This window comes from Choristoneura fumiferana, chromosome 4 (assembly GCF_025370935.1).
Source record: "Choristoneura fumiferana chromosome 4, NRCan_CFum_1, whole genome shotgun sequence".
Lineage (NCBI taxonomy): Eukaryota > Metazoa > Arthropoda > Insecta > Lepidoptera > Tortricidae > Choristoneura > Choristoneura fumiferana.
Window position 1 is genome coordinate 9,737,772 of NC_133475.1, and position 18,764 is coordinate 9,756,535.

Here is an 18,764-nt window from a genome sequence, read left to right on the forward strand (position 1 = left end):
GTAACGGCTAGTGATTAAATAAATAACAAAAAGATCTACTTTAATGGCGTTATTAGTGACGTAACTGGTGAGTAGCCGGGTCGTTGCTTGTAGAGAGAGAGAGAGAGAGAGAGAGAGAGATAGAGAGAAAACATTTATGTACACATATTCGATACAAATAAAAATACATTAGATGGAAAGAATAAAAAAAATAACATCGAATTGTATGAAGCGGGCCCCACTCAACATAATTGTAGACGTGGTTCAAATAGACCTACTACATCTATGCACGCTTTGTTGTGTCAGATATTGGTGCTGGTGACAGCACAGTTAGGTCAGCCACATACAAGCAGCAGAGGTATCCCTGATATGTTTCGAGTCAATCCGTTATGGCTCCTTCTCAAAGTGAGCTCGAATAAAAAACCAACCGTAAACTTATAAATTAAACTCGCGGGATCCAGTTCGGAGGACCAATCATCATCATCATCTCAGCCTATATACGTCCCACTGCTGGGCACAGGCCTCCTCTCAGAATGAGAGGGCTTCGGCCGTAGTTCCCAGTGCGGAATGGGAACTTCACATACACCATTGAATTGCTTCGCAGGTTTGTGCAGGTTTCCTCACGATGTTTTAAATACCAGGAGGAGGACCAATATTTAGGATTAAAATAATGATGTACCTACTGGTTTTCGGTAGTGAAAACAAAAGTGTAATCACAGATCATAGAAAATAAAAATACTTTAAAAACTAAAAGGCTCCAAAAAATTTTGTGCAATCTTGCACATTGCATCGACCCCTCTTATTAAGTCCAGTATACTTAGTAATGTCCAGCCGGCGTAAATAGGCAGAAGATGGAGCAATGGCTATTTATATAAGGCTCAGGAGCGTGTGCCAATTGGTGTGTGTAGCAGTAGAGTACTGCTAAGTAATGAATGAGGGTTTTCACGGAGGCGAAATATCGCTAGATGGCGTTAGTATCGTGAGGTCCGTTTGACGTTTGACGTTTCCTCGTGATTGGTTAAATAACTAAATGAGCCAATGAGGGCTATCGTTTTTTGTCTCACTAGATGGCGCACTGTTGCGTGAGGTTTTTAAGTATGGCTTTCAAGGTCTGTTATTACGGGCGTGAAAACAAAGTTTAGATTAAAATCATATTTAATACACCTTAAAACCGTACCGTAAAATATCGAGCATGCTATAGTGTTCCATAGTCCCCGTTTTGTTCGGAAGAAAGGGAGGACAAAGGTTTCCGAAAGACAAAACTGTCTCAAAACACAGACATTCATTGCCCCGGAACGCATATTTGCCATAATTAATTTCAGATAATGCAAAATATTCACAAAATTATTCTAATTATAAATAAACCCGCGTAGCTCACTCAAAAACTATGAGATTTGACATTTCGGAGACCTCACGCTACACTAGCGCCTCTAGTGGCGAATTCATACGCGATAGCCCTCATTGCAAGCAAACGTCAAACGTCAAACGGACCTCACGATACTAACGCCATCTAGCGATATTTGGCCTCCGTGAAAACCCTCATTAACTGGGTTTATCTACCATAGACATTTTCGTCACCCAAGAAACTGCATTTCAAACGCTTCTAAGCCAAATTCATCATCGTCATCACAGTCTATAATAAGTACATCACACTGCTGAGTACAGGCCTCCTCTCAGAATGAGAGGACTTGGGCCGTAGTTCACACGCAGGTCCAGAGCAGATTGGGAACTTTATACATACCATTTAATTGCTTCGCAGGTTTGTGCAGGTTTCCTCGCGTTGTTTTCCTTCACGATAAAGCTTGTGGTAAATTTCAAATGTAATTTCAGAGATGAATTTCAAAAAGCTCAAGGGAGCGAGCCCGGATTTGAAACCATGACGCTCTGCTCGTGAGGCCATAATTTAAACCGGTTTACTAATGCTTTGGCGAATAACGTTTGGCAAACTGTTTCATTTCGCAACTTTTCATTTCCCAGCTGTTTAATATTTCTGAAACTGTAAATATTTCAGGATTTTTATAACACTAACCTTACCTAACCTAAAGGGTTCTACACGATGGCCCTGAAATAAATCCTGAAATATTTAGAGTTTGCGAAATGAAACAGGTTGCCAAACGTTACGTTGCGAAAAGGCAGTACTCGATTTTAAACACTAACTAACTAGGGTACAAGGGGGGTATGGTAGGGGCTTAGCGCATTAAAAATATTTAAATAAGGTTGAAAACCGACTGTAAACATCACCCACGCACATGCTACTTAACAGGGCGTTTAAACGTGACCGGGTAGTTTGATTTACAACATTTTTAGTTCATTTATTGGTGACAAACACAAACTCGTTATTTGACTTGTCTTCTCACTTACGGACGCGGTGGCTATAAAATTTAGTGTGAACGGTACCTCCGGGAAAAGGTAATGGCATGAACTTTCTACACGTTGCTACGAAGTGTTTAAACAATTAGCTGGAGTTATCTTTGAGTTACAAATTCTTCGTTTAGGTACTAACGTAATGGCAATACTCGTAACAAAAAAAGAAAGAAAGATAATGAAAAACAATAAATTTAAAAAATCAAAACCCAGTCGGGTTTAAAAAATACTCAAAAGAAGAAAACAAGACGTGGACAGAGTGGTCTAGATCTCTGTTAAGTAGCTAACTTAAACTTCAACAGTCGGGACCCAATAGGTACTAAAAATATTTGAGCTGGTCGCGATTTGAATGGGTCCCGACTGTTGAAGTTTAAGTTAGCTACTTAACAGAGTTCTAGACCACTAAGTTCACGTCTTGTTTTCTTCTTTTTAGTATTTTTAACGCAGTTGGTTTTTGATTTTTTAAATTTATTGTTTTATTTTATACTTTTTTGATATTTCTGGGAAAACGGTAAATGAAAAAACCCATGAGTTGTGTATATTTTTGTAATCTGTTTAATTGGTTTAATAGGTTTGAGCAAAAAAATTTTTGAAGACACAATTTGGCGCCAAAAATCTGCCATATTTTTTTTTACAATTTCATGTACCCAGTGTCACTCGCGTCACTAAGTATCATTTGTATTGTATCATTTATCAAAATCGGTTCAGCCGTTGAGTAGTTACGAGAGGACATAGGAATAGACATACAAACATACTTACATACATACGCGTCAAACACATAACCCTCCTTCTTCGCAGTCGGGTAATAAAATGAAGAGGTTATACTATTTTATAACCCCTTTATTTTTTCCATGTGATTTTTTTTTTTCATTCATATGAGGAGTTGTAAATAATTATAGCAGTTTTATTTGTAAAAGTTAACAACTTTGTAAAAGTATATCAAAATTTGACAATTGTATTTTGTTTTCTTTTCCTTTGTAGAATAAAGAGTTTACATACATACTTAGTACAATTTGTTTAGTTTCGAAGCTAATGCGTAGCTCAGTCGTCCACAAACTTTACATGAATCGTACCTACCTTACGCCTGCCAAATAATATTTACAAAGTCTTAACTTTATTACTAGTGTAACTTCACACTAGCGGCTTTGTTCTTTAAAAAAAATTTAATTCGCAGCTCTCTATCACCTCGGAATATCAAAAAACCTCTTATTGCACCTCTCAAGAATAACTTGTGCCAAATTTCAAGTCTCTAGCTTTATTAGTTTATTTAGTCCATCAGTCAGTTACGGTTTACTAATGTTTCGGCGAATAACGTTTGGCAACCTGTTTCATTTCGCAACTTTTCATTTCTCAACTGTTTAATATTTCTGAAACTGTAAATATTTCAGGATTTTTATAAAACTAATCTAATCTAACCTAAAGAGTTCTACACGATGACCCTGAAATAAATCCTGAAATATTTACAGTTTTAGAGTTTGCGAAATGAAACAGGTTGCCAAACGTTACGTTGCGAAAAGGCAGTACTCGGTCAGTGACATTACATTTAAATATTTAACAGTAGCATGTAATGCTGGCCAATGTTTTTTCCCAAATAAACATTAAACCCCTTTATAGGTTTAAAATAATAATACGAAATAAATAAGAACCGTTTACTCCCCATTGGCATTCAAATTCAGTACACAATTATCTCACAACGCACTGTAATACGTGAAATATGTCCACCCGCTCTAATTCGTAAAACCAACATTCGTCTTCGGCCGTTGTCGTTCGACGAATTGTCGTCAGCCGTCGCTCGGTGGTCGAGACTTCGCACCGAGGTGTCTGTCAACAGCTGCCAACCGATAATTGCCAACAAAGCTCTGTATTTACAAACCACCTTAGCACTGTAGGACGAGATTAAAAAAGCACGGACATTTCAGCTTGCGAACGAATCAACAGTAAAAAAATCCCGTAGCGTTAAATTAATCAAATTGAACATGATTTCATTGAGATTTTTTGCATATTACATGAGGGGGAATTGCGTCTTAAATTATAAAGAAAAATGTTTGACGATATATTTTAAAATAGTCCACCAACTTACGTAAATGTTTAGTATACGGTTTAGCGCGTCATTCGCCATACAGCGCGGTGTTTGCGTTCGCCGTCAGCGCAGGCGCACGCAAACAACCTGATTGTGTTTATAGCCACTTAACGAGAGCCCGCGACAATTCCGATTAGTCGACAAAAAAACTTTACCGTGTATTGGTCTTTAGTGAGAGCTACTTTGTAAATGGCGGGCTTTTGCTAACGAGGTGGAGAGACGCTACATGTCTTAGGGTGTAGTGATCAATTGTTGTCTTCGATTGCTCGCTTTCTCCGAAGATATGTAACGTGTTTACATGTGTACACGAGCAATTAGACCGTTAGTAATAAAAAAACTGCACCAAAGGCCTCCGTATCTTGCAAAGCAAATCAATAAACCAGTCATCGGAGTATGTGATGTGGTTTTTCTCTATCAGTTAAATATGGAAGGTTTATATTTACATAATACCTACATACTCGTATATACAAGGCACTGCTTTAATTGGATAGTGTCACATACAAAAAAAAAATTCAGGAGACCCCAACAAAAAAGCACTTTGAAAGAGTTTTTTTTAAGGGCTCTCCTGTTTTTTTTTATTGTAACTATCTGGATAAAGCAGCGAAGGTGTCTACAAAATATTCCGGAATCTTCCAGCAGATGGTTGGGTTTGTTTAACTAAACAACTTTGAAACTATTTTATAGGATTAAGTACTTAATTGTCAAATGTTTCCATACATTGATCAATGTTGAAAGTGAACCAACCGCGTCAAAGGCGTGACTGCGATTTGAATAAAAAAATCTTTAAGTACTTTGAAATATTCTGGAATAATTAAAAACAACCTGTATCTATAATTAATATAATGAGCGACCGGTCTTGGCTTGGTATGAGTGTAATTAAGAAAAAGGAAAGTTTTTAAATATACTTTTTTTATTTCATACATGAACTAGAGCGGGCTGCTAGTTGTTAACAATCATCACATTGTATTTCATATTTTAACCCGTATATTTTGTTTACCAGATGACAAAAACAACCGACGACCGCGTCGAGCCGGACCGGAGCGAAAACCTCGTCAAGCTTACAGCGCCAAACAGCTAGAACGTCTCGAAGCCGAATTCAAACTAGACAAATATCTTAGCGTATCCAAAAGAATGGAACTGTCCAAAGCACTCGGCCTCACAGAAGTGCAGATCAAGACTTGGTTCCAAAACCGAAGGACGAAATGGAAAAAACAATTGACATCTCGCCTTAAAATCGCCCAAAGGCAAGGATTATTTCCTGGACAAATTTTCGGGCATACTTCTCAAGCGTATTCCCTTTTGAATCCGTATGCATACGCACCACTTAGTTGCGTCTTTACGCCTGTAACGTTACCCTCAAGTCCGCCGTAGATAACTATGTTTTAGAATTGTTTGAAATGAAAAATTATTTAAATTGAAGACTGAAATACGATGGTTACGAAAACTATGACAAATTTGCGATGCATACGTTCGTTTTCGGAAATACAAGGGCTCGATTGTAAATATTGCAATTAACGTAGTCATATCTAGCAAAATGTGTTGGGATTTACAATCATTATTCAAGCGGTGTTAGGAAGGGTGATAAGTGTACAATTAAAACCCATAAGAGAGTTCATGCCAAGATAAGAAATTGATACCTAATATGTTTGATGCATATATCATTGCTAGTTGTCTGATCTGACGTCAAAAATGTGCTTTCTTTTTTACGCGACTGCAAGGAGTGGTAATGTTTTTCCATGTTTTATTGAGCAACGCTCCAACTCAATAAAACACTGCGTTTAAACGTCTATTATTACGTTCAAATAAACACTGTTTATGCCATTCACGAGTTAGCTGTTCCATTTTCGTAACATTCATAGTGTGTTAACCATTTTAATTGCGGTGTGAAAAGTACACAATGATAGACTCGCTACTTTTGTCACATTTCGTAGCCTAAATCGAAGTTGTCAAATTTACTGGTGTTAGAGCAAATATAGAGACGTGTGGGCAACCAATGTGCGTGACTTGACGTTTGCTAGCTACCATTTTCTCCTGGACCAAATCAGTAAATTTAACTTTTCGATTACTAGATAAAAATAATGGATGATACGATACCTACATAATTGAATTGTACTGAGTGAGGAACGATTTTTGAAACCATGTCACTCGAAAACACCAGCAAGTGCTGAATAATTAAGCTGAATATGAAGCGTGAGCAGAGTAATAACAAATTACATTTTTGATTAATTGAGCTGTAGATTTGTAGCTAACACATCACCCACTTTCGATTTATTTTACTTATTTTTGTTTTTTTTTTTTTTTACTATTCTCCAGGGATATCATTTGAAAAACCGTCGTTCTCATAAGTACCATTAAGTACTCAGCTTTTTAAAGCTCATTCACAATGCTTCATAATTAAAGAGTGTAGAATCTAAGTCAAACCTTATTTTAAAATAAAGTTGGTAGAGTAGGTACTGAGTACAGTATAAGCTAATCGAAACACATGTTTTAAATTATTTTCCGCCTTGAGATACTTACTGTAATTAAAAATATAACAATAAGTGCAATTTTCACGATAAATGTAAATTATTTAAAATATTTAAGTTTAAAAAGTAGAAACCGTCTTAGCAATAAAATTTACTTACGCAAAAACCTGTGAATAAATAAGGCTCAGAATCTTACAAGTTTATTATGTTAAAAAATGGTAAAAATAAGTGCTAGAGAAAGTTTAATAAACATATCACAAGTATTCTCTTTTGTTTTATTTGTCAAAAACCGTTGCGTTGTAAAAATCGTACGGTCCTAAAAACGTGCTCGCATTTTGACAAGTATGTACCTAATCGGTCATTCATAATTACGTCACACATTTAGGAGAGGAGAGGTAAGGCGGTTTGTGAATTTTGTGATACAGGAACAAATAATTCCAAAATTTATAGCAATACGTGTGACAAGTGAAGGAAGCTAAAAATGGTTAAAATTAAACCATATACAGGTGATTCCGGGGTCATGAGCAAGAGTGAAAGGGGTGATGGGGAGATTCACACTGAGCAACTTTTACTATGGAACTAGTCCCCAAATCGCGAAATAAAAACCATGTAATCAAGAGATAATTGATCGCTAACTATCCGAAATGTATGGAACAGCAGATTTTTTTTTCGCGGTTTTGGGGCTGGTCCCATAGTAAAAGTTGCCCAGTGTGAATCTCCCCATCACCCCTATCACTCTTGCTCATGACCCCGGAATCACCTGTATATTTAAAAAAAAGTTAAAAATTATGGTAGTTATATACAGTGGGCGGGCGGATAGAGGTTGTCGCAGTCTGCGCCGCCCAGCCCCAGAGCCGCCGCCCTCAGCGCGCCCAGCGTCTTACCGTGCGTCCACGCCACTCCCGCGCTAGAACCAATCACACATCATCATCATCACAGATAGTCTTAGAACTTATTGTATGATAAATCGGATTTAGTGAGTAAATATTTGTGAATCGTATTTTTACAGAAACCACTCATATAGTAGTTATGTCGGGCCCATCCGACCGTCACTTTCCGGCTTTGCTTAGAGGCTTTAGTATTGTATCAACGTAATTTTTTTTACGCGGACTTAATGTTAAGTGCATAAAGTCGTATATACATATTTTTGTAACTTTGGCTGTGTCGATATCTTTGCCCTTGACTGTACCTACCTCCCCTCTCCTTAAAATGGGGATGATATTTTTATCGCCTATCCCATTGTGTGAGGTATGGTGGAATACTTTAAAAATATTACAGGTTTTCCCGTTCATAAAAACCGTCCAAGAAACGGACACGCCCAATAAATATGGAACCCTTCCATATTCGTTACGGAAAAATCAAGTAATATTTTTCTAAGAACTTTGCATTTTGTATAGAATCTTCCAAGTTTATTTTAAGTAAGTTATTTTATACCTTAGGCTGCTATTTATTCTTAAATTACTAATAATTCTCAAGAAAAGTTAACCGTTATAATTTTCCTTGCAAATTTGATATACTGACTACCATCATGAATTTTTAAAATTTTACAATCCAATAGTTTAGGTTTTAGAGCGGGGTGGACGGACGCTCGATTTTAATGTAAGTTTGCACTTTAAAGTTGAATAAATCCCGGAATTTCAATTCAACTGCTATATCTAATGATTTACGCGTGCGAAGTCGCGGGTATACACTAGTAAATATATAAATAGAGTGCTTAGCTTTCTACTTTCTGCCTTTGATAGTCGCCATGTTCTGAATAAACATGAATGAACGTTTGCTTGCACGTTCGAACGCACGTTTATATGAAACACGGCAACTGTCAAAGGTTTTAAAAACCGGCCAAGAGCGTGTCGGACACGCCCGAAATAGGGTTACGTAGCCATTACGAAAAAAATAAGTAATATTTTTCTAAGGATTTCGTATTTTATACGAAATCTTCCAAGTTTAGGTATATTTTATATTTTAGGCTGCTATTTACTCTTAAACTACTAATAATTACCAAGCAAACTTAGCCATTATAGTTTTCCTTGAAAGTTTGATATACTTACTACCATCCTGAATTTTTTCAAATTTTTCCACGCACTGGTTTAGATTTTAGAGGGGGGACGCACTATTTTAATGAAATTTGTACTTTAAAGTTGAATATTTCGCAAACAAATCACTGAATCGAAAAATCGTCTTAGCAAACAACGGTTAATGGTTTTAAAAGACGTATCCAATGATACCCCACACTATAGGGTTGGATGAGAAAAAAAAAACACCCCCACATTACGTCTATGGGAGGTACACTAAAAAAATGTTTTTAAAATGTTTTTGTTGTACCTTTTTGTCGTCATACTTTACATAATATATATCCGTGCAAAGTTACAGCTTGCCAAAATTGATAGTCCCTGAGCAAAGCCGCGGACGGACAGAGAGACAGACAGACATGGCGAAACTATAAGGATTCCGTTTTTGCCATTTTGGTTCCGGAACCCTTAAAACACTAGACTATCAACTCGTACTACTACTTTTCTATCAGAACTTACTGCCAAATCGGTAACCAGTACTTGTTCCCATCTTGTATATCCCTTGCTCTCTTATTCCCCAAGCACAGCACCCTGTACAAGCAGGGGGTGGACCTTGGCTTCAGCGCTATCAGAGCATATCTGGCTAAGGTGTTGACGGTCGACATTCTGGAACGTTCCGCATCGCGCTTGAAACGGAACACTTCATCGACGTTGACGGTGTCGCCGCTGTTATCGACCATCTGCATCACTTGGGTCTCTTGAGGGTGCTGGAAAAGATTCAATTCAAAGTCATTCATTATTAAATTGAGTCTAAAATATACTCGTACCTTAAGAAATGTATTGTATCAGGCGTTTTGCGGAGGTTGAATTCAATGAACTATAAACAATTAAGTACTTTGCTCACCCGCGACCTTACAGTAGCTCCGTCTATGCAACAAATGTGTGTTCATGTAGTAACTCCATATAAGAATACACATAAATCACACAAACTCAACTATCACCACCACCACACTACGCTGACAGTTGACACGCTTCGATGCGACTCGAGGTTAGGGAGTGCACTCACCGTAGTGATACACATGAGCACTTGCAGCACAAACATCCCGAAGGACAGGAAGGCGATCCCGGTGAGCGATATCTCGAAGAGTTCTGACAGTCCTAGGCCGTGGTTGTCCTTTTCCACATGGACATGCTCTTCGTGGACGTGTGCCGGCGGATGGTGGAGCGGCGGAGGGGGGAGGCGGCATCGAGTACTCATAGCCGCCGCCTGCAATGTGGGGACCTATCACAGAACTAATTAAAATCTATACCTATTATACTACTCCGTCCTCAGAACCTGGTACCATTCTTGATCAATGTACACTCTAACAAACTCAACACGGCTACGTTACGTTGCTTTATTTTGGGGTTCCAGAGCCTGGCTGCTTTATCACTTTATAATGGGTCTGAATCCTGGATAGGTACCATATTTGTTCAAAAGACACCCCAAGGCTTATTTTAAAAAGCCCAAGCACGGCTAGGTGAGGTTACATTATACTATCTTGGAGTAAAAGTCTCTATTTTCCAGCTCCATCATCAGATCAGCTCGATGGTACAGTATTATCGTATTATCATCTGAATTATGCGTAATTGGCAAGTTTCGCGTCAATACCACAATAAAACGTGGGAGAAAAGTCAAAGTTCAATTCAAGTTCAAAGATTCCGTTGCATACAAAGTGAAGCTAGTCCCACTTCCCACTGATATTATAAATGCAAAATTTTGCCAGTCTGTTTGCTGGTTTGTTACTTCATCACGTCTAAGCCACTGAACAGATTTGGATGAAATTCGGTATACAGATAGTTCGGTATACTATCTAGTTTGAGTCCCGGAAAAGGACATAGCATAGTTTTATTCCCGGAAAATTGCATAGTTTTCGCGGAGTAGCGATAAATTAATTCTACGCGGACGGAGTCGCGGGTAACGGCTAGTATCTAATAAGAGCATCGAATTGTCAATGAGCGTATCACACGCACCCTTTTGCTTTTGCCCGAGGCGCTTATGACCACCCGAGCAGGAGGCGAGGGTTGATAGTCGAGTCGAGGGTAAGGATTGCAATCCCGCAAAATGGGATCACGCATTCCCGCGGGATCCTGCTTCTTTATTTAATTTACTGGATCCCGCACCTTCAAAGCGCGGTTCCGCTGATCCCGCAAATTAATGGTAATAACATAGGTTGATAGGGTGAATAGCATCTAAAAAAAAGTTGTGATTTGATTATTAGTCATTTTATGAATAAGACTTAATTAAAAATATAAAACTTGTAAAAAATACTTTAATGCAAGAATTGTTTAATAAAAGTTGCTTTTGACACAAAAACTGTGGCTTCAATTTAATTTTATAACATAATTTCAAAAATGCATCCCGCGTGATCCCGCGCGGGATTAAGTAATTCCGCATATCAATTCCGCGGGATTGAATGAGCTGCGGAATTGCAATCCCTAGTCGAGAGTCACAGATACGGTGAAACTATAAAGTTTTCTGCTTCATGCTATAAATGTTCCTTATTAAGACCACAGAACCCGTTGACCTGATGAGAAGACCATCTCAATCAGTACCCAGTTATAATCACCCCAATCTTACTATATTTGGAGACGTCATGTGCCGGATGTTCAGGCTCAGCGTACGAAGTGACGTCACCGCCTTCATAGAACTCGTAGCCATCTCTGGTCTGCAACTGGACCGAGGAGTTGACGGGTGCAGCCGCGACTGGGACGGCAGAGCCCGTCGCTGCGTTATAATGGCGGTACACGTCGTTGAGAGCTGCTACCCTGGTATGAAACATGACGAAGTAAAGGTAAAAGCTCTCTTTGCCCTTACTTCGCAAAGCCATAAGCCAATTCGAGTGTAGTATTCCCAACTTTCAAGAGGGTGGGTAACTAAGAAATTGGTTTTCCCATGTGGAAAAACATGGGAAAATTACAGTAATCGTCAGCATACAGGTGGCCAGTGGTCGGAAGTGTAGATCGGTGTGGTGGAAAGTTTTATTGTGATACGCGCGTAACACGTTTAGAATTTTCCGCCGATTCAAAATGATTTAACACCCCGCCATTATTTGGTTGACTGACTGCACCAGCTATGTTGGGCGGGTGCGTTCGTCACGTTTCGGCGCCAATATGATGACATGACGCCAATAATGATAATGAGATTTATTTCCAAAGCTTTTTTTAAATAGCAAACTGGTTACATATAAATAGTTATAAGCGTGCATTGGATCAATTAAATGGTAGGCAGCTACTAGATTGCGCCGCGGCACCTTCTTCCCACACCAACGTGCTGCCTGCTCAATGCACGCAGAAGTTTGGTAAACCTTCAATGGGGCGTTTAATCAAGCAAACCAAACTATCTCCTGAAATATTCTTGACCAATTTTAAAACGCCTGGTAGATATTAACAGCTTATAGATAACCATACTTAGCCAGCCAGTCCTGGTAGTTAGCAGAGCCAACATCGAACAAGCCGTTGGCGCGAGGGTCCTGGGAGCGGCGGACAAGGCTGGTCCCTTCAGCGTTGTACGCCATCCCGAGGCGACTCTGCAGCACGGGTTTACCCATCTCTTCGAGTATTTGCTCGGCAAGGAAGTTGCGGCAGCGATATTCGTTCATCATTTTTCTAGGTAAAACACAAGAGTTTCTAATTTACAGAAAAAATCGGGTAAGTGCGAGTCGGACTCGCGCACCGAGGGTTCCGTACACATTTATAGGTATTAAGTAAATGGGAACCGTGCCCAAGATATTTCTCGCTTTTTCCGAGTTATTTAAAACGTCCAGTGTATGCCGAGCCCTACTCTTAAGCAAAATGTACGCAGTGTGGGGTCAGATTATATTGGTCAGTGATATGTATAGACAGACATAAAAAAACAAGATTTTCAGACTTTTCTAGTTGGTCGTGTTATAATAGCTACTTTCATAACAAATTTCAACATTCTGAGTTCACAGGAAGTAGGTACCCTGTAGGTTTTGATTCCCTTGCGAGTTTCGAAAATTTGCGGAAATTTGCAGCATAAACGGCTACATCTTTTGATTGCGTTGGCTTAGAAGTTTGATTTTTCACAGCTCCAAGGGCTGTCCCTAGACCTCAGTATTTGATATAAATTTCAGCTTGATACCTCCACCCGGTCCCGAGAAAAAGGGTCTTGACAGACAGACAGACAGACAGACAGACGGACGAACAATAAGTGATCCTATAAGGATTCCATTTTTTCCTTTTGTGATACGGAACCCTAAAAACAGAGCCAGTGCGATTTGGATTCGCACACCTCAGTGTGTGTGTGGCTCCGTACAAATTAGTAGATCATATGAGGAGAGCCGTGCTCTTGAGCAAAATGTGGGCAGTGTGGGCTCATTTTAGATCGGCTATTGACATAGACAGATTGTCTGTCTCTCTAATTGTGGTGTCTTCACTATACTAGGTACTTAATTTAAGGTACTTTCCCCGGCAGCTGTACCTATAGATTTTTTTTAATACCTAACTGTATCTTTTGTTTTGCGTTTAGTTTAAACTTTGATTTTTTCTACTGTTCAGTGGAGTAGCAGATCTGATTGTTTCATAGTAATTTCTTCTCTTATATCTCCACGAATTTCTGAGAAAAGGGGTCTTGACAGAGGGATAGACGGACAAATGGACAGACAACAAAGTAATCCTTTGTTCAACTGTGGACATCTTCCGACTGATGATAAGGACGAATTAAATGTACTTGCCTGTGATAATCCAGCGTAGAAAGCGCAGCGTCAATGGATCCATTCACAGAACCGGCAGTATCACTGACCAAACTAGAATTCCCACCATGTTCCACCATGAAGTAAGTGGGCATCAGATCAGTGCGTAAAAAATCATTGACGTTCAAATCACTTTCTAGGGACAAAACAGAACTCAAAAACAGGAGACCAACGGTTTTAAACATTTCGACGATAGTTATTTGCCTAATAATGTTGACTAAGCGAAAGATGCCGCGAGAGTGTCACAAATGTTGAAGCTGTAAGATATTATTCGGGGTACGGAGCGGAAAATTTGCTTGCAAGAGCGATCTAAATGTGTAACTGTTTGTAAAGAGTGCATTATGTTGCGCTAAAAATGGTAACGTTGATCTGAAAAAAACCCGCCAAGTCCAGAGCGTGTCGTACACGCCCAGCAGTACGCTTAGTGTATTTCCCCGTTCACAAAGTACGTCTCGATCGCGTTCGTGTTAAAATCTCAATTTGTATGGAAACACGGACAGCGCCTCTAGCGGAAAGTTTGCGCAAAAACTTTTGTGAGTGTAGGTTTGCTACGTAAACTATTTCGTCCGCGTATCGTAACGAAAACGGGTGACGACGCCGCACCGTGGACATGTGGCGGCTACGTATCGACGATCGGACGCTCGATTTACGTCTTCGAATAGTAAACGAATGAATTGTGATGAAAACGCCACACTAGAGGCACAGGGCTACTACGAAACTCGAAACTCGAAGTTCGTGTCGTGCGGTCCCTCTCGCTCTCGTATTAAATAATGTAAGTGTCAGAGGGACGGCACGACACGAACTTCGAGTTTCGAGTTTCGTAGTAGCCCAGCTGGATAGGGTTCCGTAGCAGTTACGATAAAATCAAGTGATTTATTTCTAAGAAGTTTGTATTTTGTAAGGATTTTCGAAAAAGGTATATTTTATAAGTTAGCATAGGTATATTTACTCTTAAACTACCTACTAATCATTCCCAAGCCAATTTAGCCGTATAGTTCTTGTTAATTTGATTATTTACTACCATCATGATTTTTTTATTTAATAATGCTTAATTGTAGTTTTAATTTTATTTTATTTACGGTATAAATTGTGTATTTTTGTACGTATGATCTGAAATAAAGATTAATTTATTTATTTATAGCCAGGTAAAGCTCCGCGCGACGTCACGTCGTGCGATAGTTTTTTGCACGGCGTGACGCCGCGGGACTCCCGGAATGTTACGCGCTTCATCTTAGTAGGTAACTTTTTGTTTGATTGACAAAAAAAAATTACCTATATTTTTTAATCATCTAAATGACGGACTAATTTGTATTTAAGGACATTAGCCCTTTTATTACTTATGCTTCAGTGATAAGCTTAAAAAGTTTTTTTAAGCACACCAGTTTTCTCTTTCTTCTTTCTTTTTTAGCCAGGAAACTAAGCATGCTACCATATGATATATAATAGCAAAGTACTACACATTAGTAAAATTACTACCTAGCAGTTCCCGCGACTCCGTCCGCGTCGAATTCGCTTATCCCTATCCCGCGGGAACTATGCATTTTTGGCGATAAAAACTATCCTATATCCTTCCCCGGGACTCAAAATATCTGTTTACCGAATTTCATCTAAATCGGTTACGCGGTTTAGACGTGACAAATAAACAAACTTACAAACTTTCGCATTTATAATATTAGTGGAAAGTGGAATAAGTATGACGCTACCCAGCAGGGCTACTACGAAACTCGAAACTCGAAGTTCGTGTCGTGCGGGCCCTCTGACAGTTATACTATTTAATACGAGAGCGAGAGGGACGGTACGATACGAACTTCGAGTTTCGAGTTTCTTAGTAGCCCTGCTGTTAATAAGTTCTAAAAGTTCCCCTTTCTTCATTGGTTAAGTGACGGTGGGGAAAGGATCCTTTGTTGTATTACAAATGTATGGATGTCACCCGCGCGACTTGACGTGTGAACAAACCAGTCTGCGAGAGGCATTAGGACCCTCTTAGAAAAATCTGCTGGTTTTGTAACATGAATCTTTACTAATACTTGTTATTCATAAATGTTCTACTAATATTATGAATGAGAAAGTATGTGGGTGTGTATTTTTGTTACTTCTTCACGCTAAAACGGCTGAACGGATTAAGATGAAATTTGGCATGTACCTAGATAGGTGAACGCCCGGAAACTGCTGAATGCCACTTTTTATCCCGAAATTCCGGCGGGATCGAAATAAACTCAAACTTATCAACGCTACGATAAGGCATGAAATTTGGCGCCAGGTGTTGCAACTTTATTGAAATCCACGATGTGAGTATTTTTTGAGGATTCCCATTGGGAATTTAGATAAATCCCAGAATCATAATCGAAGATGGATGTAAGATTAATGAGAGTAAAACTGCTGGTGACTCTGCCACAGCGGAGCGTGAAAAAATATCTGACACGTCCCTCCGGCCCTAGAAATAGAGTCGTGTCAGATATTTATGCACGCTTGTTGTGTCAGATATTGGTGCTGGTGACTGTACTATCCCATTAATATTATAAATGCGAAATTTTATAAGTGTTTGTTTGTTACTTCATCACGTCTAAACCGCTGAACCGATTTTGATAAAATTTGGTTTACAGATAGTTTGAGTCCCGGGGAAGGACATAGGATAGTATTTATCCTGGAAAATTGTATATAGTTCCCACGGGACAGCGATAACCGAATTCTACGCGGACAGAGTCGTGGGTAACCGTAAGTTTAACTTGTTCGAGTGAGTGTGTGTGTTTGTTATTCTTTGACGAGTAGATAGCCGGATATTTTTATTCTCATCTATCTCCACAAGATCGGGATAAAATCCCAAAATCTACGCTAACTCTTGAGCTCGGATGTTGCGAATATTCGTATCCACATCCGCAATCGTGGCACATCCGTATCGATTTAGAAATCGGCATTCGCATCCGCGATAATCAATACAGCAGGGCTACTACGAAACTCGAAACTCGAAGTTCGTGTCTTGCGGTCCCTCTGACACTTATACTATTTAATACGAGAGCGAGAGGGACCGCACGACGCGAACTACGAGTTTCGGGTTTCGTAGTAGCCCTGCAGATGTTCATGCGAATGGTGATGTTGTTGCAGTCGTGGACAAGAATGACGGGCGGGGCCAGCGACAGGCCAGTGCCATGCAGGGAGTATGGTTGTTCTATTGTTATAGAGGTGAAGAAATTAATCGATGAGAAGTCAAGATCCGATGCGTTATCTGTATGGTTTATTTCTCGTAAATAGCTCGTCAAATGTCTACCTTTGACGATTTCGACGAAAATCTAGGTAAGTATTGGAGTTTTTGAGTCTAGATATCAATCGACTTGGATTTATTGTTGCAAAAATTTACTTGAGAGCAAGTATGTAAATATTGTTTAGTTTTATTTGGTATCCTAATGATGCCATCTTTTGCCGAGTAGGTGCTTTATCGAATTCCAACCAGCCTACAATCCTGAACTCATAGCGCCCTCTTCTATCGAATAGGCGAATCACATTAGTCATTTCTCGACACCTTTAATTAAAAAAAAAAATTCAATCCAAAATTTTAAAGCACACAATTCTCGTATACGAGAAGTAATTGATTTTTCAGAAACTATCATAATTATTTAAATATAATTATACAAGTAAACAAAATTCTGACTTTAAAAGTTGATCTACTTAATTTATACAATAAAAAACATCTTTTCGATAGTTTAGCTCCACGGTAAACTCGAAAGATGCCGAATGATGCTGATCTTGTGTTACAAAAACTTTACTCAAATCAAATGTCTTAGATATGTTTAAGTGGCGTCATCTGCTGTAAAATTATACTTACACTGCCTCTGAGTAGTCTGTGCTGCCTACACAAGACACCAACAATCGTACCAACGTACCGAACTTGTAGTTACAGCTGGAAAAAAATATATCAAAGAGTATTGTAATGTATGGAATAAGAGTGGCAACTCTATGGTTCAAAAATGCATGTATGGAAAAACGGTGCTGGCCGCTTACGAGTGGTGAAAACTAAAGTGAGTATAGCAGAATACCTATAGGTATGTATGTAGTGGTGTATAAATACGCTATACCTACGCGTTATAGCAGCGTACATTGTAGTACGCGATCGAAGCTACAAATATCGTTCAACTTGTTGTCGATTTATTGACGAGTTAAAGATGAAAAATGCTCTCGGTTAAGAATATTTAATCGAAAGAGTTAATTAAGTATCTTTTTAGCACAATTAAATCATATCGATTGAAATATTCTATAAGCTAAGTACATTTCAAAAAACTTACACGTCAATGAAATCGGCACAAATTAGACGATATCTAGTTAATATTTGCGTAAGGATAAAAGAAATAATTTAATAAATTGATATTTATTAATAACAGCATAATGTAGCTTTGCTAGGATGTACGTACAACTGTCTCATATATAACGATTTTCATAAAATGTTTCATGATAAAAAGACATCAGTCGAGGACCTAAAAACAATTAGTTTACATAAGTTTTACAGAAATTCACCTTTTGAAGCCACAGTTGGCCACAGACGCAAAAAATATTCAGAGAATCGACCCACTAATGCCGACATGGCGCCTATGGCACGATTTTCAGCTGTCGCGTTTTCCGACCATGGCGCTCAAAGGATTAATTTACTATAAAATAGTTGTTTTTTAGTTCATATGATATGGACCATCCGCAAAGTAACGCCTCTTGTTTTTAAATTGATTTTAGTTCGGTATGAAAATAAACAGCTTTCCTCGAACTACGAATAAGTTAAACTCAAAGTCAAAATCAACATTTTTATTCAATTAAAGCTATAACAAGCAATATGAATGTAAAACTTAAATACCATGTTTCGAACTCCGTTGAGAAACCTACAAGAATTCAACGAGTAAATATTTTTTAAAATCAGATTTACACCGTTATTTCATGAAATTGACTACATCACGAGGTATTTAAACACAGTTACATTTTAACACTGTAGAATCGTATTTGAGTAGGTGATTGCCATGCGGATCAACAATTATTTCAAAATCCATGTCCGTAATAAAATCATTAATTTCATTATACCGCCTTGGATATATTTCGTAATATTGTTTCGAAATTTTGTTATATACACGTATGTAAT

General features: G+C 38.6%; 1 protein-coding gene and 1 pseudogene across 6 annotated transcripts in view; one reads left to right on the forward strand and one right to left on the reverse strand.

Moving 5' to 3' along the window:
* LOC141427426 (uncharacterized) overlaps positions 1-7,049 on the forward strand; it is a 237,378-nt gene extending 230,329 nt beyond the window's left edge. For all 6 annotated transcript variants that reach the window (XM_074086837.1, XM_074086834.1, XM_074086836.1 and 3 more), the window contains one exon: positions 5,424-7,049. In XM_074086837.1, the coding sequence (XP_073942938.1) occupies positions 5,424-5,794 (371 nt within the window). In that variant the 3' untranslated portion in view covers positions 5,795-7,049. The remainder of the gene's footprint in view (positions 1-5,423) is intronic.
* Positions 7,050-7,683: 634 nt separating this feature from the next.
* On the reverse strand, positions 7,684-13,881 carry LOC141427176 (uncharacterized; annotated as a pseudogene).
* Between the last annotated feature and the right edge of the window lie 4,883 nt (positions 13,882-18,764).